This window comes from Lolium perenne, chromosome 5 (genome assembly GCF_019359855.2).
Source record: "Lolium perenne isolate Kyuss_39 chromosome 5, Kyuss_2.0, whole genome shotgun sequence".
Classification (NCBI taxonomy): domain Eukaryota; kingdom Viridiplantae; phylum Streptophyta; class Magnoliopsida; order Poales; family Poaceae; genus Lolium; species Lolium perenne.
Genome location: NC_067248.2, coordinates 194,316,092 through 194,341,892, shown reverse-complemented (window position 1 = coordinate 194,341,892; position 25,801 = coordinate 194,316,092). Strand labels below are relative to the sequence as shown.

The 25,801-nt window shown below is 43.3% G+C and overlaps 1 protein-coding gene across 23 annotated transcripts; it reads right to left on the bottom strand.

Moving 5' to 3' along the window:
• Nucleotides 1-6,743: 6,743 nt before the first annotated feature.
• Nucleotides 6,744-16,784, bottom strand: LOC127301609 (transcription factor SRM1-like). 23 transcript variants are annotated; one of them, XR_011745380.1, is made up of 13 exons: nucleotides 16,045-16,771; nucleotides 14,081-14,155; nucleotides 13,932-13,991; nucleotides 13,206-13,307; nucleotides 12,909-13,092; nucleotides 12,400-12,527; nucleotides 11,744-11,842; nucleotides 11,463-11,563; nucleotides 9,252-9,436; nucleotides 8,850-8,920; nucleotides 8,714-8,746; nucleotides 8,475-8,634; nucleotides 6,744-7,755 (listed from the first exon to the last, which is right to left on the bottom strand). XR_011745380.1 is itself a non-coding variant. In XM_071820252.1 (10 exons), the coding sequence occupies exons 5-9, from the start codon at nucleotides 12,442-12,444 to the stop codon at nucleotides 8,857-8,859; spliced, it is 408 nt and encodes a 135-aa protein (XP_071676353.1). In that variant the 5' UTR covers nucleotides 12,445-12,527; nucleotides 12,909-13,092; nucleotides 13,206-13,307; nucleotides 13,932-13,991; nucleotides 14,081-14,216; the 3' UTR covers nucleotides 6,744-7,755; nucleotides 8,850-8,856. The 23 variants fall into 23 exon arrangements, 3 of the variants coding, with proteins under 3 accessions (XP_071676353.1, XP_071676352.1, XP_071676354.1); XR_011745381.1 differs by having other exon boundaries at nucleotides 14,081-14,211; nucleotides 16,045-16,770; XR_011745366.1 differs by having other exon boundaries at nucleotides 6,791-7,755; nucleotides 11,678-11,842; nucleotides 12,419-12,527; nucleotides 16,045-16,649.
• Between the last annotated feature and the right edge of the window lie 9,017 nt (nucleotides 16,785-25,801).

The following is a 25,801-nucleotide window of genomic DNA, read 5'->3' as shown; positions in this document are numbered from 1 at the left end:
TTCTCGATGGATCTGTCATGCTCTTGGATGAGGGTGCCAAGGCACTCCTATTGTCAACACTTAGTGAAATGTCTGCCAGTGCATTGCGCTGTTTGGGCTTTGCATATAAGGAGGATTTGGCACAATTCGCAACATATGATGGGGAAGTGCATGCTACTCATAAGTATCTGTTTGATCCTTCATGCTACTACTCCATAGAGAGTGATCTGATATTCTGTGGTTTTGTTGGTCTAAGAGTGAGTCCTTTCCGCACTTCATGGAAATTATGTAAATAATATATTATGTGCGGTTCTAAGTTGACAAATCCATGTACCTTTTAGCACTACTATCCACAGGATCCTCCACGAGAAGTAGTCCACCAAGCAATTGAAGGTTGCAAAGCTCCTGAGATACGTGTTATGGTGATAGCAGAGAAACAGCACACTCAATATGCCGTGAGATTGGGGTTTTAGCCCCTGTGAAAACATTAGATCAAGGAGCTTCACATGGAAGGAAGTCATGGCTCTTCGCGATGGGAAGAAGCTGTTGAGGCAAACAGGTGGCCTTCTCTTCTCCAGGGCAGAGCCAAAAACATAAGCAGGAAATCATTAGGTTGCTCAAATAAGATGGTGAAGTTGTTGCAATGTCTGGTGATGGTGTGAATGATGCACCAACTCTGAAATTAGTTGATATTGGATTTGCGATGGGCATGACAAAGACCAAGGTTCTCTTTGCTCTGTTTTGAAATTATTATTGTTCTTTCTAGCTCCATCTTGTAAGATCCATTCTTAATTTGTGTAATTCATTATTAGCTCACTTCCATAGAACAATGTTGCCTTCTTCACATTTCAAGAGTACTGAATTAGGCTGCACTGTTAGTCTTCTATTTGTCTTCTGACACTTAAGTGCTTTCTACTTGAAATTGTTATTATTTAGCATTTGCTAGTCGTTTTATGTAATGTTGCTGCACCAACACAATATTTTGTTGCTCATCACCCCTGAATGACTACTTTCCTCTAAATATTTCATGCCAACACTTATAAGGATCAACCTGCTCCCCCTTTTTGTCTGCCCAGAATCTTGGCACACCTTTATATTTCTCAGTTCCTGAAAACATATTTTTGTGGCTGTTCTGACACATGCAGAGTGGACTTACGGACGTTTTTTCTTTGCCCTGATGATTTTGTGTTAGGTTACAAAAGAAGCTTCAGGTATGGTGCTTGCAGATGATAACTTCGGTACAATAGTCATTAACCTGCATCTGCCTTTTATAAGGTACATATTGTTGTCAGTTATAACTTAACCTGCAGCTGCCTTTTTCTGTGAAATAAATGGCTTCAACTTTGTAGTTGGTACTTGGTTGGTAGTTTGATGATGGCTAGTCATTATTCAAACTTATAGGTTGCAACCATGTAGTGATTCGTCTCCTGTCCATGGCATGAATTATTTTGTCGTGTATGTTCTTAAGTGTTCCTACTTGTTCATCGATGGATTTAGTTCCTTCAAAGTTATGTCAATTTCAATATAGTTGTTTGCTTTTGATTCCGTGACATGCTTTAGACGTAAAGTTGATCCTTGTGGTGGCCTAAAGCTAATACGCTTTAGGTGCACTACATGTAAATGTTATTTTTTATAGACTGTCTTTGTAGGGGGTAGCCGCTAGTTAATCATCCTAGTTTGATTCCTTGTGTTGTGTACAAACATAAAGTTTTGTTTTTCCTTTGGCGGGGAATACAACTGAAGTGGTTTTAGGTGCAGGACGGGACAGAAGGGCTCGAGGGCTTCTGCTTCAGTGCTTGATTGCCACTGATGGGAGCGGTGTCCTCAGCAATGACATCCTGCAGCAGCTCTTGCAGAGCATCACCAGCAGAGCTAGGAGCTGCAGCAGGCCGAGATCGACCTCCGCGCAAGGTAAAGGTAATAATGAACCTTTTGTTCTGGTCTCCTGGATATAAGCTGCTGCGTAGTGTCTAGAGCTAGAATAATAAACCTGGCAGCTGCTAGTGTGGAGTACAGATTGTTGTTTAAAAAGGGCAGCCCGGTGCATGAAGCTCCTGCTTTGCGCGGGGTCCAAGGAGGGGTCGGACCACATTAGGTCATTGTACGCAGCTTTTCCTTGCAATTTTTGCAAGAGGCTGTTTCCACGACTTGAACCCATGACCTCCTGGTCGGTACAGATTATTGTTTCAAGTGTTTTTTTTTCTGGATATTCTTGATGTTTACTAGTAGCTTCTTGTACAGTATTCAAGTGTTAGTCGTTTGTCTGATTGTATCACTGAGATGTTGTGCACTCATTTTTAGGAAGGCTCAGTAAGATTATGCATTCTGATATGCCATTAATGATATTTCACAGATATTAATTTGCCAAAGTTGTCGTGATGGAGATTAATGGTCATCACAAACCTAGAAGAGGGCAGCAATGCAATGGTGTAAACCACTCAATAATTTCAGGGAAGTTGTTCCATGGACGTTATGGACGTACAAACCATGAACCATTTCATTGTTACTGATGGGAACCTGCCTTTTAATTGAGCTGGGTATATTTTACTCGTGGAATTCTGGTTTACAACACTTGCAAGTAGTCATGAGTAGTCCGCTAATGCATTTTCTTTGAGGCTTATTGCGCTTACGTCATACTTAGGATCATGTAAAGTACCAAAGCTACTGTTGTTATTGACTACATGAAATTTTGAACTATCATCTTGTAGTGGTTTTTAATTTACTCTCAAGCTGTACTAACTGTAAGTTTTGTTTATTTGTCAACCCAATGCTTTTCATGCTATAATACATATATGCATAAGGGAACTTGAGTTTCAAGCCCATCAGGTGCAAATCCATGCGCATTTTGGTGAGCAGGTCATATTTTTTAGTTAGGTGTTTGTGTCTAATAATTTGGGCCACCATAATGTTCTTTGTGGACTTATTTTTATTTTCCAACCCAGACCTGATATTGTGTTTGTGTATGCTCTAATTTGACATTTTAGCTTTAGTAGATTCTCAGTGATCATTCAACATTTTTTATTTATTTAGGAAGGCATGACGGGTAGTAGTTCTACACTATACATAATGATCTTTTTCCCTCTTTCTGTAAGAAATCATGGCAAGAGCACATTGAATGCTCACCATAATTAATTCTAATTTTAAGAGCATGGTAGATTGCACCTGCTGATCGATGATTATGGTATGCTCTACTATAGACAGACTGTAGAAGAGTTATTTATTCCAATTAGTAAATGATCTTGTATGCAGATATGCTAATTACTGAGTTATTACTACTACCTTAAGGCTTCGAGTTAGAACTCAACATATCTACTGAATGATTCGACAGCTGATGTCTTGTTATGTTTTTCAGGCTTATGAGAAATGCTTCTAGAACTTGAACTACATGTAGCAATGAGAAGTGAGATGTGCTCCCCCGGCATGACCGTTGAAACTGTGATGCATCTAGCTGGTTCAGCAATGTCAAGTCAAAGGTGTGCTTTTGTTATAGTATTTAAATGTCTTGTTGGATAATTCTGCTCCCTTCTGTTTTTTTCTGATCCTGACCGTGGCGGGTACAAAAACTGAAACGACAACCATTTTCCATTAAGATAGATAGGAAGATACTAGAACTTAAACGACATCCATTTCAAAGGGTAAATTGTTTTCTTCAACTTGCACTTCAGATCAGGTTGGTTCGTTGCTTCCAGATCCAGGCTGACCAAGGGTAGACCAATAGTAGCTTCTGTTTTCTTGTCTACTCTTGGGATGAAAAAAGAGAGGCCGTTTAGATATCCAAATGAATGAATCTGCCGTACACATCTTAATTGGCACCTATGTTCTTGTTCTTGCTGTTGTGATGGTTACTAGTTGACTTGGAATTTTCTGATTCATCTGAGCCAAAGTCGAGTGAAGGAGCACACTGAATGATGCCTTAATTGTGTGAGTTTTAACTTTCTTTTAAAAGAGCCTGATCATACAAGTGTATGTCATGCCTTTCTGCTATTGGGGGCTCTTTATTTTAGAATGCTTTGATTGGACACTAGTCTTGGTTATTTTGTTTCTTCATTTTTACTTGATTTACCATGTCATTTTACAGAACATATATGGTTCAAAAATAAAATGTTTCTTGCAAAGATCATTTTACCTGGATCCAATACATATAAAGCATGGTTGGCCATTTTACTGATTTACTTTGCACGTCTGGAATATACAATAAGGTGAATGGTGCAAAAAATGGCGTGTGTCACACCAGTTCAATTTCCTTGGTCGTCAAAACCATGGGGTTTTCTTTCTCTTAGCATTTTTTAGAGGTATAACAAATACTCCCTCCGTTCCTAAATATAAGCCATATAGTTTTTGGCACGGAAATTAAAGAACGCATATTGAGAGAAAATTACACCAGGTTTGGGCGGGATTACCGCTAAACATTTGACATGAGAAAATAGAGGACTTTTCAAAAGATAAGAAAATATAATCAAATCCCTAAAAAAAATTTCCATACAAGTGGTGTGTCGCACCTATATTCTGGAATTTTTCTCGAAAAACTATATGGCTTATATTCAGGAACGGAGGGAGTAGTATTAATTTTGAACGTCAATATCTACACCAAGTAGTATTTTCTGCAGTAGTAGCCCTCACCAGAAAAAGGAAATATATTTTACTATTTTATCCAGAACTCGTGTTATACTGAAGCAGTATGCAAGTTGTTCATCAGTTGTCATTTTGAGTTGGTTGTATATGAGACATATTTTCATTGTACATCTCTACTGTATAATTGCATTATGCGTCGGAGGCAAATCATTTCTCACTCGTGAATTATTCTTATATTGTAGGGAAGATCAAATGGCACGTGAGAGTATCTTCTTTTGTTTGAACTGGTCTGGCTTTTATTGTAGATCTTTTTAAAAGTGGGGTACATGAGGGTTCAGAGATGGGCTAATTACGTAGAGATTACGTACTTGAGATGGTTATCATGATCCAGTTTTCATGGACAAATACATGCTGTGGTAAGCCGCGTGTTAGTTATAGTTGTATGCATCTAAAGATTTTGTGTCTTTGTATTTACTGGTCAACGCTATAGGATTATATGTCTTACATGTCCACTGTTTTGCATAGTTAAATTCTGTACATAGATACTCTCGGAAAAAACTTCTGCACATAGGTGCCATAAGTTTTTGTATCATTCATATTTAGTTGGCACCATCAAAAAATGATAATGTGTCTGGACGTATTTTGCAGATGATACAACCAGTAGCTATATCTTAGTGGTCTTTCTTTTCATCTTACCATAGTGATCTGGTTCCTCTTTGCTCGAGGTGTCATGGCTTGCTTGGTATTACTCTGATATACTCTCTCCGTTCTCTTTTAGTCTACATTCTAGGAAAAATCAGACAAATTAGTAGTGCATTTATTAGTACTGCTTAAATTGGTAAACAACCAATCCAAGCTACATTGAAAATAGTGACATCCAATAGATAAAGGAGGACCACTTCGTTTTTCCGTATTCTTGTTGACTAAAAGCTAGAATGTAGAGTATTTCAGAACAAATTTTAGGCCTAGAATGCAGAGTATTTCAGAACGGAGGGAGTATAAGTCAGGTTGGCTATCAGTGAATTGTACATCCGCAATCTGATGTTGCTTCTTTTGATGAATGTAGACACAAATCTTTGGTCACATACATCATATTTGGTCTTTCTCACAATAAAGGATATAGTGAATTGTTTCCACCCGCCACTTGCTATAATGGTAAAAATGAAATGCAGTATTACTGCTATTGGTTGCTCACGGTTTCTAAATAGTGTGTTTGGTTTGTCTTGAAAAAATGTCATATGTAGAACACCATAATGAACTTAGTTTTCCAGTTCACACAAGTGTACTGTGCCATTGGCATGTAGTTGCCATGAATAAATATTGAGTGAAACCACCTGATAAGATAAAGAAAGTAATAACCAAATAGCATAGTCAATCTGACCTTTTTGTCCAATTGATAACATCCGTGCAATGTGCTGTAGTGATTTGGTCCTGCGGTGGGTTTAGATTGAGCTGCATCCTAGTGCCCTGAAAGTTTCAGGTTTAGGTGCAGCGACTAGCTAGCTAACTGTGATGTGTGCTGTGGAAATCATGTAGTTGGGAGCTGCTAAAATTCATTGAGTACGCCTATACCATCTGTTGGCAAATTAGGTTGCGGATGCTGTTGGTTTCTTTGGGTTAAATTCAGGAAAAGTCCGGTTTGAACCTGGGTGCATGTGAACCCTAGTTGGAAACTAGATATAATTGTGCGCCTTGGCGCACGACCCCGTTGAATTCGCACCGATTTACATTTGGTATCATGGTGAATATGTATTGTTAGACAAACAATTATATACAATCAGGAAAATAGGCGGATATATTACAATGACTAATACTAAAAATATAGTACAATAAGTACGATTGTATGACTATCTAAAGTAGCAAAATTAAGGAATGAACAACAAAAGAAAGGTAGCCATGATAAGCTAAAATCATTTGCAGGATTCCATATCAAGTAAATTTGGAGGAGATAAAACATTTTAAAGTTTTGACTTGGTTCGCTGCACAATAGGAATCACCACGTCCTCACATTTTAAAAAATATGTATAATTTAAGGAAACATATTAGAAAGGATTGTCGAAGAAATAACAGAAAATCAAATAATGGTAGCAAGCTTATTCATCAACTTCAGAGTTCAGAGGTAGCCATGATAAGCAAAAAAAAAATCATTTGTATCTCCTTAATCTGAAGCTCAAAGTTAGTGAAACTATGAATGTCGCTATGATGCAAGGCAAAACTTTAGAATCTCCAGGAGTGGTGCTGCCAAGTAGCTCAATAGCCAAAACGTAAGCACCAAGTGATGCATCGTCTATTTGGTCATCTAGTATTGAATACATTTTTAGAAATAAATTATGTTTCCCACCGGAACAAAAACATGAACATGGTGCTACTTCTAAGCATATCTCTAACATGGAACCACATTTATGTTCTTATATTAAAAAGGCATATATGGTTATCAAGATTGGGCCACCAATATCTCCTGAAATGAAGTACTATTAGGCAACTGTTTCGCCCTTGGACCAACTTTCACATCCATCTTAGTCGCCACGTCAAAGCCCTTGTTTATGCAGTAACTACAGCCACCCTTGGTAATGGCACTAACCTTCCTTTCTGGTCGGATAGATGGCTTGCTGGGCAGAGTATTGCAGATCTTGCCCCTGCCGTGGTTGCTACTCTCAGTCCTCGTGTCATCAAGTACCGGTGAGTCGCCTCAGCCTTACCAGAGAATGCCTGGATCAGGGATATTAGTGGAACCCTCTCCACTGAAGCTATCATTCTATTTCTTCAGTTAGCAGACATCACTGCTGAGCAGAGCAGGAGCTGTATCCGGGCTCGCAGGAAACCTTAAATTGGAACCTCACAGAGTCAGGCTCATACTCTGCTAAATCTGCTTACAAAGCATTTTTTGAAGGCTCCATATTCTCTCCTCATCACAACTCAATCTAGGAATGTTGGAGCCCTCTCAAATGCAAAGTATTTGCTTGGCACGCCTCGCTTGACCGATGTTGGACAGTAGAAAGGCGCAAACGCCATGACTTGAATGATAATGACACCCGCGCTTTATGTGATCAGGAGGTTGAGTCTATACCCCATTTGCTCACTCAATGTTCCTTCTCTAAACAGATATGGCATGACATTCTGTCCAGACTTAACCTGCTTGGTTATATGCCTTGCGCCCATGAGAGCTTCAACGTTGGTTCGCTACTGCCGTAGATAATGCCAGCCCTGGAATGCAAAAAAAAAAAGGTGTTAAATATCTAATTCTGCTAACCGTTTTGGAGGCTTTGGAAAGCAAGGAATAATGTGATCTTTAAGAATATCAATCCCAATAGAGAAGACTTGGTCATTTATATTCTGGAAGAAGCAAAGATGTGGATGCTTGCTGGGGCAAAAGCACTTCCTAGCCTACCTCCGCATTCCAGGCCACCTGATGACGCGGCAGTCAGGGCCCTCCCAGGCTAACAAATGGTATGTATTTCTTTCTAGCTTCTTCTTTCTTTCTCTTCTTAGCCTTTAATTTTTTTGTAGCTTGTCTATGCTGGTGTACCACCCACTTTTTCTGCAGTTTTCTTCTAATACACAAATACACACGCTTTGGCGTGTGTTTAAGCGTGTGTTTGAGAAAACAAAATTACTATTAGGCAGTAAGAGAGGCGCAAATATTGGACACTTGAATCTGAATTGCCATACTGAGCCCATATGGTGCATATAGATGAACATGTGCGTGTGTTCAATATGGACCTTCTACATATTCATTCTAACTATTTTTTCCTACTGCATGCATTACTACCACATGTCCCACAAATGGCTTTTATTTGTGTCCAGGGCAACCACATGTATGCAAAGATCTCACAAGGCTATGTCCAGCATTTCATCATAAATAAAATCACAGGCACACACTAAGAAAATCAATGCAAGGAGCATCGAATGAAACAGGGGCTCACCTCAGAACGACGCATCTCTACAGAGGCGGCAATACCAAATAGGCTAGTAAGATTGGATTAAAAAGAAGGATCCATGGTGCCTCGCCGAACGGTGGCGGGAGTGATGGACCACGCCACCACGACATCTTCCACTGATAAATCCAGCGATGCCTGACATCTCCTAGAAATGCACAACTCTTAAACTGTATAACTGATGGTGCTACCATAGGAAGACAGTAGTTTAGGTATTTTCTTCTTACTCTTTAAGTATCATCATTCTGTACTTTCTACAGCTGAAAGGATTTTAAACAGAACCTTAGTGAGCAAAGGGATACATAGAAGCATCAGCCAGGCAGGTATCGATAGGCTGCATGCACACATAGAAAGAGAGGTTACCTCTTATTTATTCCAGATGTATCAGATGATGCCGGTAGCTCCTACGGATCATCAACCACAGTTGGAAGAACCTAACATGACATCCAGGCAGACGATAAGTATACGAAGCGCAAGTAAACCAAAAGACCATGTCTACTGGATAAGTAACTATCTCTAAAGCCACGACCTGAACAAAATCATGGAACAAAGCTCTCTGCACAAATGAATTCTAAAAGATACTTGTTGATGTTAAATATTTTCTCCGAAGATCCCCAAATTTCAAGCTAAATAAATATATTTGTGAACTTCTTTTCAAATTAGCAAAGATACTTAAATTCGATGTGAATTTTCAACCTTCTGTGAAGATAGTACATGGTGCACAACTGGCTGAAATAAAAGCAGACCACCTATGGTGAGGCCTACCATGGATGAAGGTACATCTAGCAAAGCCGCATATATCACGAATAGGTGCAAAGGTTGATGATGGATACCAAACAATTTCTGAGCTCTCGCTTCTGCCGTTGGTGTGGCCTGCCCCTGAACCTGCAAGATTTGTGGGAATCCACTGGTACTGGAGTGTGGTGATATTTCAATAAACAGCCTAATACCTGCAGAAAGATCAAGATTATGGTTGGGATAACCTGGCAATAAATAATGGGTGAAACTAACATGTACAACAGAAATTTAATGTACAGTAATAAACATGTTTTTCAGACCAAGATATAGCTGCCTGGGAAATTCTTAGATATGCTAAATAATGCCATATTCGTTCTATATCTTTGCTGCATGCTGCACTTGTCAATAGACCCTATTCTCGCTTACATTTCGTAAGCATTGGCACGAGAAAAAGAACATGAAGCATTTAAATTTAAATTTATAAAAGATGAGCATTTCTTCAGCTAACAAACCATATGTTTATTTGTCCGGCTACTTACACAACCAAACTTCTAATCTTGTATATTTAAGTGGACGTTGATATATTATGTGATCTATGTGTTTGAGATACATGACAGCATGAGAGAAATAAAGAGAATCCATAATTATACAGTATGTTCAAAAAAACAAAATACGGATACACTGTGGATCTCATCTCCACCATGGCTATAACCACAATTGGTTACCCATAGCAAGAATAAGACAACTTTTAGCTTTTCTGCTTGTAATAACCAAAAATGAAAAGTACTACCAGCATCAGTCAGGAACTGATAAGACGTGATGGCAATAGTGCAACATACTCCCTCCATTCCTTGATATAAGCCATATAGTATTGATATAACCAATTATAAAATAATATATGGATTTTACTACACCTAAACTCATTCCAGCTATCTTTAATCAACATATATGAATGCCCATCAAATAAACATGAATGGAATAGAATATGTTTGAAAGTTCCTCCAAAAAATTGAGCACCCTCGTGTACATAGAGTTGGTAAATACCTCGAAGAAAAGCGAAATAAATAGTTCTAACAATGAGAAAAGTACTTATGATCTGAACACTGGTTTTGGGACCCAATATGAATAGCAGACGTGTGGCATGCATCATATGAAAAGAACCACCAACATTGTACAGAGCTCAACTTCACAACAAAGAGCAGCTTTGACCATAATAATACATTGCAAAAGAACTTTCATAGATCCCTCCATACAAATATGGGGATCCTGCCAAAAATATTTCTGAATTAAGCTACAAGTTCAGTTCCTTCATGGCTCTTGCTATCCCAGCGATCTCACAATCATCCCGAGTGTGCATTCTCTGCTATAACTCGTGACATGCGCATCAAGTTTAATATGCCATTAAATTAAACAAAAATGACATGTTCAATCCTCTCCCGTTCCTATGCTTTTTCTTAGATAAAAGTTGAAGTGATTATGGGTAGTACTCACTGTTTTCGAAGTTACAAATAAATAGCATCTCACCTATTGCGCATAAATGGGTATGCTATTACACAACAGAAATAGGAACAACCAGGTGAAGACAAAAAACTATTTCATGATAAACAATCAAGGGGGAAACAAATCAAGTTCTTTGCTGCTACATATTGCACCATTTTTATGGAACAACATTTTTGAATATTACTATTCAGATCAAGCACCATATTGCAATGCAGCACTCATAATTCTTTGTTTGAACACTGCAACCAATTTTTAGTAACAAAAAACAATAATTGTCAATACGTGAGCATCTATAGGCAAGAAACCAAGTTTAAAAAATATATATTTCACCTCTTATTTATCTGTTGTTCAGGTCTTACCAAAGATATGTTAATATATAGATCATCACATTAACTGAAAATGTGAAATTCGGAAATCAATGAGGCATATGCAAATACATGCTGTTTCATGTTGGCATGTGAACTACTCAAACGTACTAAACTTGTAAAAAAGGGAACAACCGGGTATTATTTTCAGGCCACATCGCACGCCAGAAGGCTGAGTAGCGAGTATTTCATTCATTGGAATGGGACACTGTTTATAGATCTTCAAGGAATGGTTTAGTTACAAGTCTTCTCCTGATTAATCGTTGTTGCACGCAATGGCTTGAAGCCATCCATATCCATCGGTACATATTAATGCTGCAACAGATTTCTGTTCATATGCAGACAGGTCAAGATGCAGAGGAAGACGTCTAACCTGAATAGCACAGGACGTGCAGGAGGAGGCCGGCGTGGGTGTCGCGCGGGGACGTACAAGAGGCGGTCGGCCCGGACGGAGGTTTGACATTTGTCAGACAACTTTTGCATAACACACACAGAACAGAAAACAAATAAGAGAACTCGAATTACTAATGTACTGGACAGAAACATGCTTATACTGGTTGCCCATATGGTATCCAACAAATATCATACCGATGGTCTGCAAGTTGAGAAAACAACAACCATTCTGCAGAAATGATCAAGTAGAGATGATCGTACCTAAAAGAACTGAAAAGATAAGAAGAATATGTGGTTAAAGGTGCCACGATAAGCCAATGCCCCAGATTTCGTATATCAACATAACTCGTTCTCTGCAACCTGCATAAAGATTCAACTCAGGTTTCTATAATAGATATACAGGGGAAGCACAGGTTATAGTATTTGAAATGACATTACATAATGTACATCAAATGGTATAAGAAATGACAGAATAGGTTGGTCACTGCACTTTTTGAGTGAATATATCCAGCCAGTGATGCCATGATCCTTATGGGCCAGGCGGCAAAACATGATAGATTAAATCATGTATTGTGTTTTTTAAAGATAATTGGCTATTTGCAGTCCGGTTTTGGAAAATATGAGCTACACATGAGATTGACACCATAAAAATACTAATGTCAGCTGCTTAGGTAGGAAAGAAGTGCAAGAACAAATCAAAAGCAATTAATTATTACAGAACCTTCTAGCAAATTTTGATCTAGGAATAATTTAAATTTCCAAATAGGTGACAGTTTTTAATAGTGCCAACCATGAATTATTTGATTGGACAGAATTCCATCAAGACAAACCAGTAAAGAACACATGAAAAATTGGAAAATTGAGAGGCTTATATCACTCAGCATAGAATTCACAGGGGAAAAAGGAGAGCCACAGGCCTACTATAAAGAAGAGTACCGCAGCCTTCGAGATTGGACTAACATGTCATTTCTACGTCAATTGTCCGTCTTTGAATTAATATAAAGATACTCTGGTCTAGAACATGACCAAATATCACACCAGGGGCCTGAATTTAAAAACAAAGTTATCAGCTATAACATGAAGAAAGCCATTTGGACAAAATATTTACACACCTACTGCAAGTATGGAAAGAAGCACAAACATAATACTTTACCGAGACTAACAAAAAAATCCTACATCAGATGATACTTCAAACAGATTTTTCCTATATAAGGAGTCGGACTTCTGTAAGAAAATAAATAGCAGCACAAATAGTCTCATATCTATATAAGCCAAGCTATACAAACAGATTTGCATCTTGCTTTTCTTTCTAGAAACATGCCTGGGAAAGAATGCCAGTAAAAAAACCCACCTAGTTTAGTAATCAAATAGTTATTTCTTGCATCAGTAGAAGCATGATTTGCTACACCATATCCTGAGAACATACCATTTCCTTTTGTTGTTTTGCCTTCATGCCTCTACCAACTTGTACGGAGAAGCATGATTTGCTACACCAAAAATTAGCAATAACCAAAGATCAATTAGCCTGATAACCAAAAATAGTGCTCATTCCTTGAGACATCATCTCTGCAATTTCGGATCCTCATCTTCCATCACGCCATGGGTTCCTCCTAAAATGCACCCACATAAATTAGTTAATCCTATGGTAGTTTCTGGCCTGGAACCGATGAAAAAAAGTGGATCGCTTCCTGCACGAGATCAACCAAATAGACACGGAGCTAACCTCCCTGCTAGGTCGAGCATAGTCAACCAGGCTTCAACTGAAGTTCATATCCATTATCAGACATTCAGACCACCAAAGCGACTCTGGTTGCTCATCAATTTTCTGAGAAAAAGGCAACCATAATCAAAAATAATTTACACTGCAGAAAGCGAAAATATGAAGATGGAACATTTGTTCTTATCAGTAGCAAGTTAGGAGCACGTCTTGGGAACAACCATGGGCTAGCATATAAAGAAACATAACTTCATATAACTAATCCTAGGTTTTGTAACCATAAATCGAAACCTCTACTGGTCCACTAAAAATTACAACCTAAATTGAATCTCACAAATCAAAATTAAAAACAGTACATGACGGAAGTAATAGAAACTGAACAACCATATGCATTGGAACATAGGTGTTGATAATTATATACAGTATCAATCGGTCACTGGCATCGATTAGAGCCTTAGCACCATCTACAATGCCCATTAATAAATCTGATACTTCCTTGTCAATTGATAAAGAAATACATAATACTTTAATCAATAGCTTCATCCTAAGCATGGTATTCCTCATTCAAAATTATTGTTTGCAGCTTATACTTAATTCCAGTCAACTAATTATGTTTTACTAAAAAGACAGACAAACATTAACAGAGATATCAGGCTGCTCATTCCATATAATTAACTGAAAAATTATGGAAAAGGGGAACTGGCGATACACCCATGGGTTGGGAAAACTCACCTGCACAAATATCTAGCCAACTTCAATGCAGCTTCAAGTTCAAAGCTTAGAGGTGAAACTCTAGATAACACATACAGGTGTAGTGTTAGTGCATTAAGTAAATCCACCAAGTTAAGAGCTCAATCTAAGTCTTTGCTCGAGTCTGTTACCGGGCAAGCCACCGTTGTGATCTTCTTTCCAGAGATTATGCAGCAAGATGGGATCTTGAGAGAGAATCAGAGAACCTGGGAAGGAGGAACCTGAATGATTTAAGCCTTCTAGTGATCATTTTCCTTCTTCTTTGCAATCAAAAAAATGTTACTGATAAGCTTAATCATGCAACCAGATGCATCAAGCAGCATCGCGAAATATTAAGGACTTCATGAACATAAATGAACACACAGTTCAATCACTTGAGAAATTAACCAAACAAAATATGGCTCATTAAAATAACCTTTATCTTGTGTGTATATCATGGAGACACTACAAATCCTAGCACAAACAGGATATAACCGGTTAGGAAGAGATGCACACCTAAAAGGGAACACAAGATGTATAAAACATCCATGCCCACCTTAATTGCAAAACTACGAACAGCTAGCTAGATGGAATATAGATCTTACATACATTACTTTTATGTAGGATTTTAGTCAAACACGTTGTACGCAAAGGAAAAAACTGGATCTTGCACACGCTATATTTCTTTACTATATTTAGTATAACTGTTATATGACACATGTTTTTTTTTATGGGGAAACTACGTCCTCGAGCCCGAGGTCTGAATTTTTTCATAATAGTACTCCTACTGACTTCGGCTTTAGTAATGAATAAATTTGCTTTGTCGAAATTCCTATAATGAGTAGCATTCGCTGATGCCGAATAAACCAACTTTAAGATGGGATAAGATGCTCAACTAATACTACTAACTAATACTAATATATAGATAATCAAAATTGAAAAGAACTGTCTTTTCTGTATACTTTCCCCGTTCTATTGCTACCGCGGGTCTTATGCAATCGATCGGATCATATACTATATGAAATGTTTTGGGAGCAAAATCAAACAGGAAGAGTCTGCCTCCACTCGTACCTCTGCCCCGATGGAAACTCATATGCAAGTCATCGTTGTACCATTCTTTTTTTTTTGAAGTCCTTGCACAACCACAGAGAGAGAGAAACTGTGCTATGGCAGCTGCCGTTTCTTATTCTCTGCCTCCTCCGTCGCCTTGCAGCTCGCCGGCCGACCCTGTCCTTGCCGCTACACGCCCACCACAGCCCCACTGCCTTCTTCCCCGGTCCATCTCCCTCGCGGATCCACCGCGCGCTCGAGGACCTGTGGAGGTCGCCCGCGCTTCCCTCCCATGCCTGTCCCCTGCGGGGACGGTCGCGCCGCCCTTGCCCCGGAAGCGGCCTGCCGGAGATCGGCCGCGCCGGCGGTTCCGTAGAGGGACGTGTGGAGGGAGAGAAGGCTGGCTGCGGGGATGGAGCCGGCGGCCGCCGCACGCGCAAGGAGAAGGAGGGGTGGAGACGGGGACAGCCGAGGAGTGGTTATTGGGGAGAGAGGACTAACGCGGGGATTGGAGGAGAGGCGCTGCCGTCGTCGCCAGGCACCCCTTCGCCGCCGCCATCTCCAGACGCGCGCTCGCCACCGCAGTCGCCGCCATCGCCCAGGCGCGGCGCTCGCCGCCGCTGTCTTCAGGCACGCGCTCGGCTCCGTCGCCGAGGCGCATGGGCATCTAAAGAGCAAATTTCCAATCAATCGAAGAATTACGACCAGTACACGAGTTGATCAGCAGAATCCCCAATCAGGCAATCCTGACCTTTTAGCTCCTGGGTCAGCCATACCCTAAGCGCAACTATGTTTGCTCCTCTGTCAGAGCAAGAAAATCTCGTACAGAACATAGCCTAATCTCCCAATACACGAAGGGGCACACAAAGGAAGAGCACCACTGACTCCGAGCGCCGGTGCAATCACACCACGAGAGCAGGTAAACTACGCAAGCATCGAATTTCCAATGCACGGATCAATTAACCAATCGGAATTTCCGACAGAGCAGGTCAATCAAGCATCTATGTACAGCATCAGCGTTCCCCGCAAAATTCGGTCAACGGAAAGGAAAAGGGCAGGAGCGAACCTGTGCTCGTCCTCGGTCCAGGCGATCCCCTTCCGGTGCTCCTGCTCGGCGGACTTGGACGAGCCCTTGTCGACGCCCGAGCCCTTCTTCCCGCCCCCGCCCCCGGAGCCCCCGCCGTCGTCGGGCCCGGCGTCACCGGCGTAGACGAGCAGCGGCACGCGGCCGGCCTCGATGCCGTCGACGTCCTCAACGAGCAGCTCGTAGTGGCGCCGGACATCCTCGGGCGTCTTGCCCGGGACGGCGGCGGCGATGGCGTCCCACATGGCGGCCTCGTCGTCCGGATCCGGCAGCGTGGCGCTGGTGTCGAGGACGAGAGGTGGTGCTGCTCCCAGCGCCAGCGACGCCGAGGCGGCGCTGCTCCAGCGACGACGACATCAACGGCGCGAGGCGCCGCTCCCTGGGCCGACGGCGACATCAACGGCGCGAGGCGCTGCTCCCAGCGACGGCGACAAGGTGCTGCTCCTGCTCCTGCTCATGGCGGCGACGAAAGGGACGGTGGGGCAGGAGGCAGGGGCGATTGGAGAGGAGCAGCCCTCGGGAGGGGATTGGGGAGGACGAGCCACGGAGCCGCCCGCACTGACCATCGACTGAAAGGACAAAACTACCCCGCTATCTACCCGCGCGGAGAAGATATTTTCCGCGGCCGGCGCGACGCGAGCGCAACGCAAAGAAGAGCCCCAGCCACTGATGTGCGGGCCCGTTCGAACATGGGACCCATGCGCACACAGACGCGGGTATACCATGGCCATTGCATCGCTTTGTCTAGCACTAGGGACCAATGGTAAAAACCGCTCGAGGTCTGCAGCCAACCACTCCACGTCCAAGAAACAACGGTTGAGATCGAATTTTGGCCAGCCTCTGGAAAAATCGGACGGTGTACGTTCTCAAATCGCTGTGAGGCCCCCTATGGGGGGCATCGTTTATACCTTTAGATGCATTTTCCAAATGTTAAAAAATTCTGAAATAAAAATATCTGGGTACGTACGCATGTTCCATGTGTGCGTAGAAAGTTTTCGCGGAGAAACCACTTTTTTATTTCAGAATCTAAAAAAGACAAAATACGTCACATATATACTGTTATATAGCCCTGCAAAATTTCACTTTTTTGCCGAGACAAAATAAAAGATTTTTTCGTCACGAAACTCATGTCCAGGGCACATATTTGAGATCATCTGGGAAATCATTTTGTGTTTTGATTTTTAAAACATATTTTGACATCACAAATGGAACTTTTCAAAAAATGGGTTCACATGCCCCCATGTTCCATATATGCAGTCTCGCGCATAACTTGATCAAGCTCAAAAGATTTGGATATTACTTTGCTGTCGAATTTGCACTTCCATATTAGGTTCTGTCATGGGCTTAATTGGGCCCCACTATGGGTTTGCTTACTAATGAGAGCAGTTGTTTGTTCATACCATATATTGGATCTATATTGCTTATTAATGAAAACTTGTATTGAGCCATGCATTCTTTTTGCAGGAAAAATATATGGAGCGTGTAATAGGTCGTGTACATGTTTTCACATATGTTGAAGGTTTAGGGATGCGGGCTTGTAATGGAGGTGCAAACCTCATGCGATGTTGACCGAGCTCAACAGCAGCCCCTTGTGTGTATCGCCTGAGAGCATGGCGTCTAAGTTAAAACCGATCAAGACGCGAGCGGGGCCCCAAGTGCAGTTGAAAGAGAATAACGTTGATGCCTAGGGCTGGAGTTTAGGGATATTGGTGTACCCCACAGTGTATGTGTTTGTGTTTATCATTTTGGGATATAAATATATGGAGGTTCTTGTGTTATATACTGTCGTGTAGATATGAGATGGTAGGTCGATTCCATTGATTTGTATCAGGTCCAATGTCAGCAGGTTCGTTTCTTGCTCCTTCGATTTATCTATTTCCCAGTAGGTAGATGAATCCGCCAACAGCATGGTGAGATATCCGGTTGCAGCGCAGACTAGGTGATCTTTTTGTTTCTTTCTTGTGGTCTGCAGCTAGCCGTAAAGTCCAGGAACATGCATGCTCGTTTTTCTTCTTTTGAGTGGAACATGCATGCCAACCATTTGAGGCGTTTCAAACATCGAGGATATGATTTTTCAATTTTCTAATGCTAAAATTAGGTTATTTCTCTTCAAACTAGCTTGATCTCCAAGAACAAGGATAATCTATTGTTTCGTAGGTCGGCATGCTTGAACTCACGAATAAAAAGCTGACTAGAAGACTACTCTGTTTGAGACATAGCACCATAATTTTCCTGGAGCAGAAATTAGGATAGAGATGTCTCACTTAGGACGACTCGTATCTCTATCGTGGTGGCTAGGTAGTATCGTGGTGGCTAGGTAGCAGTACACTTAGGATGACGCAATGACTGGTAATCCACAAATTAAGTTGGATTACTTCCATAACTACACATAGTATTAGTAGTAAACACAGATGGCTAAGAATTCCGAATCTAGACTTTTTCCTAAAGGAATTCTCGAATAATTATTTTTACCTCCGATACTTTACTAGCAGCAATTTGGATTTGTAAGATTAACATTTACCTAGTAAAATATTAAAATCCTAAAATACGAAATATTGAATATAAAACTTTTATTTTGTACGGATTCAAAATAAACATTTTGTACTAATGGGTCTCCCCATTATAACAATAGTAAAGCATTACTTTTTAGTATATGGAAAGATTTGTTGGCAGCTATGACAATTATAAAATGGCGGAGATAGTCAAAATGATTAGTTTGAAACACAAATTCTTAAACACACTTTTTTTAAATCAATGGTGCATACAGAAAAAAAAAATCCAAATCAAACATATTTTACTAGAGGTGCAAATAGTAAAAAAGTTAGTTTGGACTAATCTAAAATGAACATTTTTGTACTAATGGTGCAGCTTGTTAAAAATGCGATTTTGTACTAATTCGAATAAAGTATTTTATACTAATGGTTCCATGTTATAACAATAACTTTAAACACTGTTTTTCTAGTATACATAAATATCGGTTGGTAGCTGTCACAGTTGACCACTGATGGAGATAGTCAAAGTGATCAATTTTGGAAGACAAAGTTTTAACACCATATTTTTAGTATACAGAAGAGGCACGCAGATCAATAGAGTTGAGCATGCACTGGTTGACTGGTTCAATAGTTGTATCATAATGAGACGAAGGAAAATGTGTAAAAACTAACACACAAGACAAAAGGAAATCAAATCATGAGAATTGGTCCATGTTCTACATACAAAAATGAGTTAGCGGGGACCAACATAGTGGCCGGATGAGCTAACTCCATTGGAGCTTGGCAGGATGAGCTCGCTGCAGCTCGCGATGAGGAGGTCGCTGTCATGCAGCTTCGAGGAGCACGTGGCCGGAGAGCTCGCTGCCATGCAGCTTGCGCGGAGGAGCATTGCAGCCGGAGGGGTTCGCTGCCATGGAGGCATGGAGCTCGCGCGGATGAGCATGGTGGCCGAAGAGGCTCACGCAGAGGGTTACGTCGGCAAGAGCTCAGAGGAGCTGGCTACCTTGGAACTCGCTGTAGACAAGATACTAGCTAAGCTGCTGCGGCATGGATGAGAAATGGAGATTGGCTGCTTGAATGGATGAGAGACGGGTTGTTCTTTGTTTTGGAGTTAATGCGGCATGAATGAGAAAAGGAGCATGCATGGTGGCCGGAGGAGCTCACTCCCTTGGTTCTTGGCGGGATGAGCTCGCTGCCATGGAGCTCGCAGCCATGTAACTTCGGTGGAGCGCGCGACCGACTTCGGAGGAGCAGATCGTCGGAGAGCTCGCTGCCATGCAGCTTGCGCTGGAGACCATGGCGGCCGGAGCGGCTTCGCTGCCATGAAACTTGTGCGGATGAGCACGGCGGCCGGAACACGCGGAGGATCACGTCGGCCGCTGACATGCAGCTTGCGAGGAGGACCACGACGGCCAGTGAAGCTTGCTGCCATGGAGCTCAAGAGAAAATAGTGATTGGTGGTGGGTGGCTTTGAAGAGCACGAACGCATGATGAACGTTGCCAAAGTTAAAGCCATGGCACCTCAGCCTGCTTAGTAACATACATATGTTATTACTCTATGTTACTACCTTCATAGTAGGTAATATATGGATGTAGTAACATACAATACCACATTAATTATTTTGTAGACTCATTCTTCTTAAAAATGTGTGATGTGATGGTAACATAGCTAGTTACCACTACCATCTCTTTCTTCAATTAATAACATGCATGTCATCAAAATGCTTAGTTGACATTGCATATTGTTGATGTTACTACTTAGAGCAAGTACAATAAATCTTAATCAGCTGGCTATAAGGATTAAAATAGTATATTATTGCTTAGTTGGAGGAGAGAGAGGATGAGAGAGAAGGAGAGTAGGCTCTTATGCAAGAGCCAGCTCTAGCACGTGCTCCTAGGCACTTTGTGAGAGTGAAAGGTGGGCCACACATTGATTAAGTACTACATTTTTATAGCTCACTATTGTATATGTTGGCTCTAAGTTGGCTATAGATGACATGTCACTTGGCTTATAGCCAGCTGGCTATACTATTAAAATTGCTCTTATGTTACTCCCCACTATGACTAGCATCATGCACATGACTAATAGCTCATGTTCTGCACAGCAGTCCTTGTCATGCACAACACTTATTTCTACTTATTTCTCTGCGCGTTTCTGGAATACCAGCAATACATGCTTCGCTATGCTCCAACTAATGACTGAATACCCACTAAGCTGATAATACATTACCGATCTCCAAGTGGTGAATGGGCGCGATGCCATCCTCGCCCGTTGGCGGGTTCCGTTCGGTATTTTGAAGTGGCTAGAAGGCTGCTAGGGAAAGGGAGACGCCACCTACTATGATAAACATGATGCAGGCGCACCCACTATGGCAAAGTCATAAACGTGAATCGAACTTGTATCAGCTAATTTGAAGTGGCTAGAAGGCTGCTAGGGAAAGGGAGACGCCACCCACCATGATAAACTTTTTTTTTGAAACGGAGGCAAAAGCTTTGCCTTATCCATTAATTAAGCAGAAGGTGCACGGTTTTTAGGAGAAAATCGGGCAAAAACCTACAAACAACAGGGCCACACCCAAAACACGACTACCCCCAAGGGCACACCCAGCCACCCTGGCTACCCACAAAAGCTACACAACCGCGAAGCTCAAGTCGGCCTATGCCAAACAGATGGCTCCTCGAGTAGAGGCTGGCAGCTCCGATTCTGAAGACGAGCCTCGGAGAGGAGATGCGCAAGACCCGCTCGCCGAATAGGACCTTCAGCAGACCACCCCTCAAAGGTCATCGTACACCGCCCGAAGGCGGCTTCGACTTCACAGCGAGATGAGACCAACATGAAGACATTCGAACACGCCGGAACGGAGCCGACTAACACAGTCCTGACGCTACCAACCCTTGGTCATCACCATTGTCGTTGCCTCGCAAGCCTCCACCCGGAACACCCGACCACCTCCGTCTTCCGCAAGCCCTCCAGTCAGCGCCAACTCCAAGAACGAGGCCTCAAGAGGTGAGTGACGCGAGACGCCACCCTCGTCCGATCCCCGGCGGGATCTGAGGTTTCCCCCGGAGCTCTTCTCAAGTGGAGGAGCATGCAACAGCCTCAACGACGCCTTCAAGAAGGTAGTGGCGCCATAAGCGCCGCCGTCGTCTGCCCCGGCCGCGAGACGGGAGCAAGGCGTTAGCCCGACGTTGCAGCTCAACCACCACCAAGAAGGGCCAACCGATCAACCCGAGCCCATCCATGCCCGACTCCCGCCACCCCCATGCGCCCGACGAGAATGCCGCAGCCACTGCAGATCGAGCGCCGGGGCCCAGAACCACACCACAGCGAGCCGCCCCATAGCCTACCATGGAAACCAGATGACCTCACCAAAGAGATCAGCCACCACTGTCCGGAGCCGCTGCTCCGGCATCCGGGAGCCACAGTGGACCAAAGTCCGACGAGCTCCCTCCTCGACGCACGCGGCAGGCCATACACGAGACAGCCGACCGGAGGCACCAGATCTTGCCACTGCCAAGGCACCGCAGGGAGCCCCGCAGCAACACGCGACGGCATCAGGAACGCGGCCGCACGCAGCCGCATCGGGCCCAACTGGGCCCCCACGGCCGCCGCCGGAACCGGCCGCCGCCGCACCCGTCATGCCGCCGGACCACCCACCGGACCTGCCGCGTCGCCACCACCCTCCGCCATCGAGGGATCATCCCCGCACCGCACATCGGTCGGGAACCGCGCGCATCACCGCCCGGCCATCCACATGGCCCGAGCGCCGCCGCATCTGCCGAGCCGCCGCCGCGCCCGCCTCCCCATCGTATCCGGCGCGCAGCCCCCGATCCGCCACCCCACGGCCCGAGCCGCCGCTCCGGCTTCCTCGCGCTCGCGAACCGCCGCGCTCGCCCAGCCCAGGCCCGCGCGCTACCCGAGATAGGAGACACCCCCGCACCATTTGGCGGCGGGGGCCGCGCCACCGCCGCCCGAAGGCCGGCAGCAGCGGCGGCGAGGTGGGCAGGTAAGGGGGAGGTCGAGGGCGGCGCTGGGTTTCGCCCCCGGTGCCGCCTGGGGTGCGACACGGGGGGGATCTTCGGCTGGCTTACCGGTTAGACTTGTCAGGAATAGCAAAATGCCCACCATGATAAACATGATGCAAGCGCGGAGCCGCAAATGCCTGGAAACGCGAAAAGCTGGCCCCAAACTAGCCCACGACTGGCAGGTGCGCTGAAAACCGACCTAAATGTGGCATAAACCAGGCAAAACAAGTCTAAATCTGGAAGTTCTTGTAGACACTTTCTTAGGGCGAATTTGTTGAAATATAGCCACTTTTGATTTCGAGCTCCCTTTTTTCGTATACAATGACAGTGAAGTGAAAGGTATGTAATAGAAGCATTGCATTGTTTGGGTTGGTGATTTGTCGCTCATATGGTCATATCCTTAGCCTCGGAGATAGTTTCATGTTTCCCTCCTGCTTTAGTGTTTTTACAACATGTACATGTTGTTCTACATCATGAAGACCTACGGGAATTTAGATAGTACCCAATGTCATGATTCGATTATCTGTTAGACTGCTTTTAGTAATGTTTTGTGAAATGATGTGTTGATAAGCCTTTAAATCCTCCTTTTGCATCCTTATGTTTTGTAAGGGGAATTGTACTTATCACCCCTGGATACTTAGGTTGTTATCACTCCTTTTGCAATACATGTGCATGAGGTGCCCTTAGTCTTAGCTAGTGCATAGTGTTATTTTGGGAACAAAAACCGAACTGTAATGGCATTTTGGCAAGGTTGTTTTTTCATGTGCTATTTTGGAACTTCCGGTTTTGACTAGTGGTATTGTGGCTATTCTCTCTACTGAGAATGTATCCAGTGAAACGGCTCAACTTATGCACCCGCTGCACCATGAAACGTGGGCTTTTGGATTGGGAATAGATGGATCGGATCCTGTTACAGGATGGACTATAGGCATATTTGCAAAACGACACTGATAGTCACTAAATTTAGCAAGCGTAGCTGATGGATCTCAGATCTTCCCTAAACCGAGACATCTCTCTTCCACCATCTTCTATACCATGCGAGCTGGGGTAGCAAGATTTGAGCCGTCGACTACCTCTCCTGCACCAAATCTGGACCTCCCTCCTCTAGCCCGTACCTAGATCTGGGCCATCTGGTACTATTCAAGCACCAACACCATCGCTAGCCCGTACCCTCTGAAATGGCTGTGTGCGGCGAACTCAACTTCGTTGGCGGCTGCTTGCTGGATGCTGGTGTCTGGATGTAGCAAGGCCTCGCGAAGGAGCAAGAACACACAAGCTTTTTTTCTTGGAAATAATCTATGCTAGCTATGTTCCAATCGCCATGAACACATCTAGATTAGGTGACCAGAGAACAGGCAAGAGGAAGAAGACGATGGGATCGGGGAAGGCCTTTTCGCACAGTTTGTACAATACTACAAGGCCCAGATTGTAAAATGTACCACAACCCACCTTGTGGTTAGATCCAGTCCATCTATTCTCAATCCAATGGCCCTTGTTCTGTGGGTACAGCAGGTGCATAGATTCAGCCGTTTCATTGGATACGTTCTCTCTCTCTACTTCCTAGTAGAATGATAACAACCTAAGTGAATTTTGTTCGATTCACGTTTATGACTTTGCCACATGGTCACTGTATGTGTATTCTATTTCTGTGTTTCTGCTATATCTACTTAGGGCATGGCCAACGCGCCGCTCCAAGTCGCTGCCCCGCAGGCCACTAGGCTCGGATGTCAGACCCGAGCCTGCAACTCGTCGCCCTGCAGATTAAGTAGTCTCTTGCAGGGGAGGCAACATCCTCAGCAGAGAAAGGCAGGAGAAATAGGAAAAAGGGAAAAAGGTAGAAGAAAGAAGATGGGTCACGACCTCCAAAATTACAGCCATGGACGGCCATGCGGCAGCTGAGGAGGGTCACGGCCATGGCGGCGAAATCCAGCCAAATGAGCTCATTGGTGAGGCCATGGCGACGCAGCCGAACTCGAAAAATACGGCCAAGACCGGCACCGGCAGCTCAAGGTTCCGCCATGGTCAAACCAAATCCTACTAGCATGAGGTAGTTGGTGCAGCCATGATGGGCGGCGCGAGCTCGAGAAGATGCAGCAAACAATGAGTTCGGCGATTGACCAACTTAGTGCTTTGATTGAACCGATTTGAGCAGCTATTTTGGACATCTTCCTGGTTCTATGCGTGTATCTAGGAATGAATGGGCCGGGTATCATCAAGGAAGTGTACTAGAAAGGGGAAAGGAGAAAGTAGTACAAAAGAGAGCAATGTAGGCCCCACATACTACTGCTTCCGTTGGGTGAAAATTTGAGAACATAGCAGCTTCAGCACTACAAGCCTACGTGGAGAGGATGAGGCGACTGCTTGGTACTGCCTCCATTGTACATGCCCTTAGCGCCTTTGTTTACTCGGTTTTGATTGGTTCTATTCAAAATTATGCCATGTGACTGCTTGGTAGTCCCATTAACCAGCTGACCAAGAATCAATACGAGGATTCGAAAATAGCGTTTCATCATTGATTTGCATAAATGCTAATTTTTCGTTTTTTTGTCAGACTATTATCAAGAGATAATACGATCATAAGTGCAAAATACCTAGCTTGCATCAAAATAACTTGGGACTTGGGAAGGTACCTTGCTAGGCGCTGGCAATGGGCGCGCGGCGGAGATGGCACATGGTCATTCCTAAAGCCAAAACTAACTACCAGCATTGACTCTTTAAATAAGTAGCCACTGAAGGGGAACGATAGGGATAGTAATGTGTTCGAAGAAGATTATTGAAGAGATGAAATACTGGAACTAGGAATCTTAAATCTGAAAATAAAAAACAGATCCAAATGTAGCAGTTAATGCAAAGTGAAGTAAATAAATGCAAATTGGTGCAGAACAAACAAAAACGGATCTTATCATGTAATACCTCCTGTTATAAATTTATAATTGCATACCATAAACAATCTTGCACGTCGGAATGATTCTCCATAATGCGTCTCAGCACATTCTACAGAAGAACCCACGGTACCATGTACTGACCATAGTAGCCGGATTCGGGGAACGGTGCCCCGTTCCACGACTCGGATTCGTCGACCCGGAAACGGAGTCGGGGTCGATGGGCGGGACGATGCGAGTCGGTCACCGAAACGCGTTTCGCAGCTGTACTCCAACCCGGTTCAGCAACCTTGTTCGGCAATCAGCCACGGGGATTGGATCATGGGAAGGTTGAAGGTT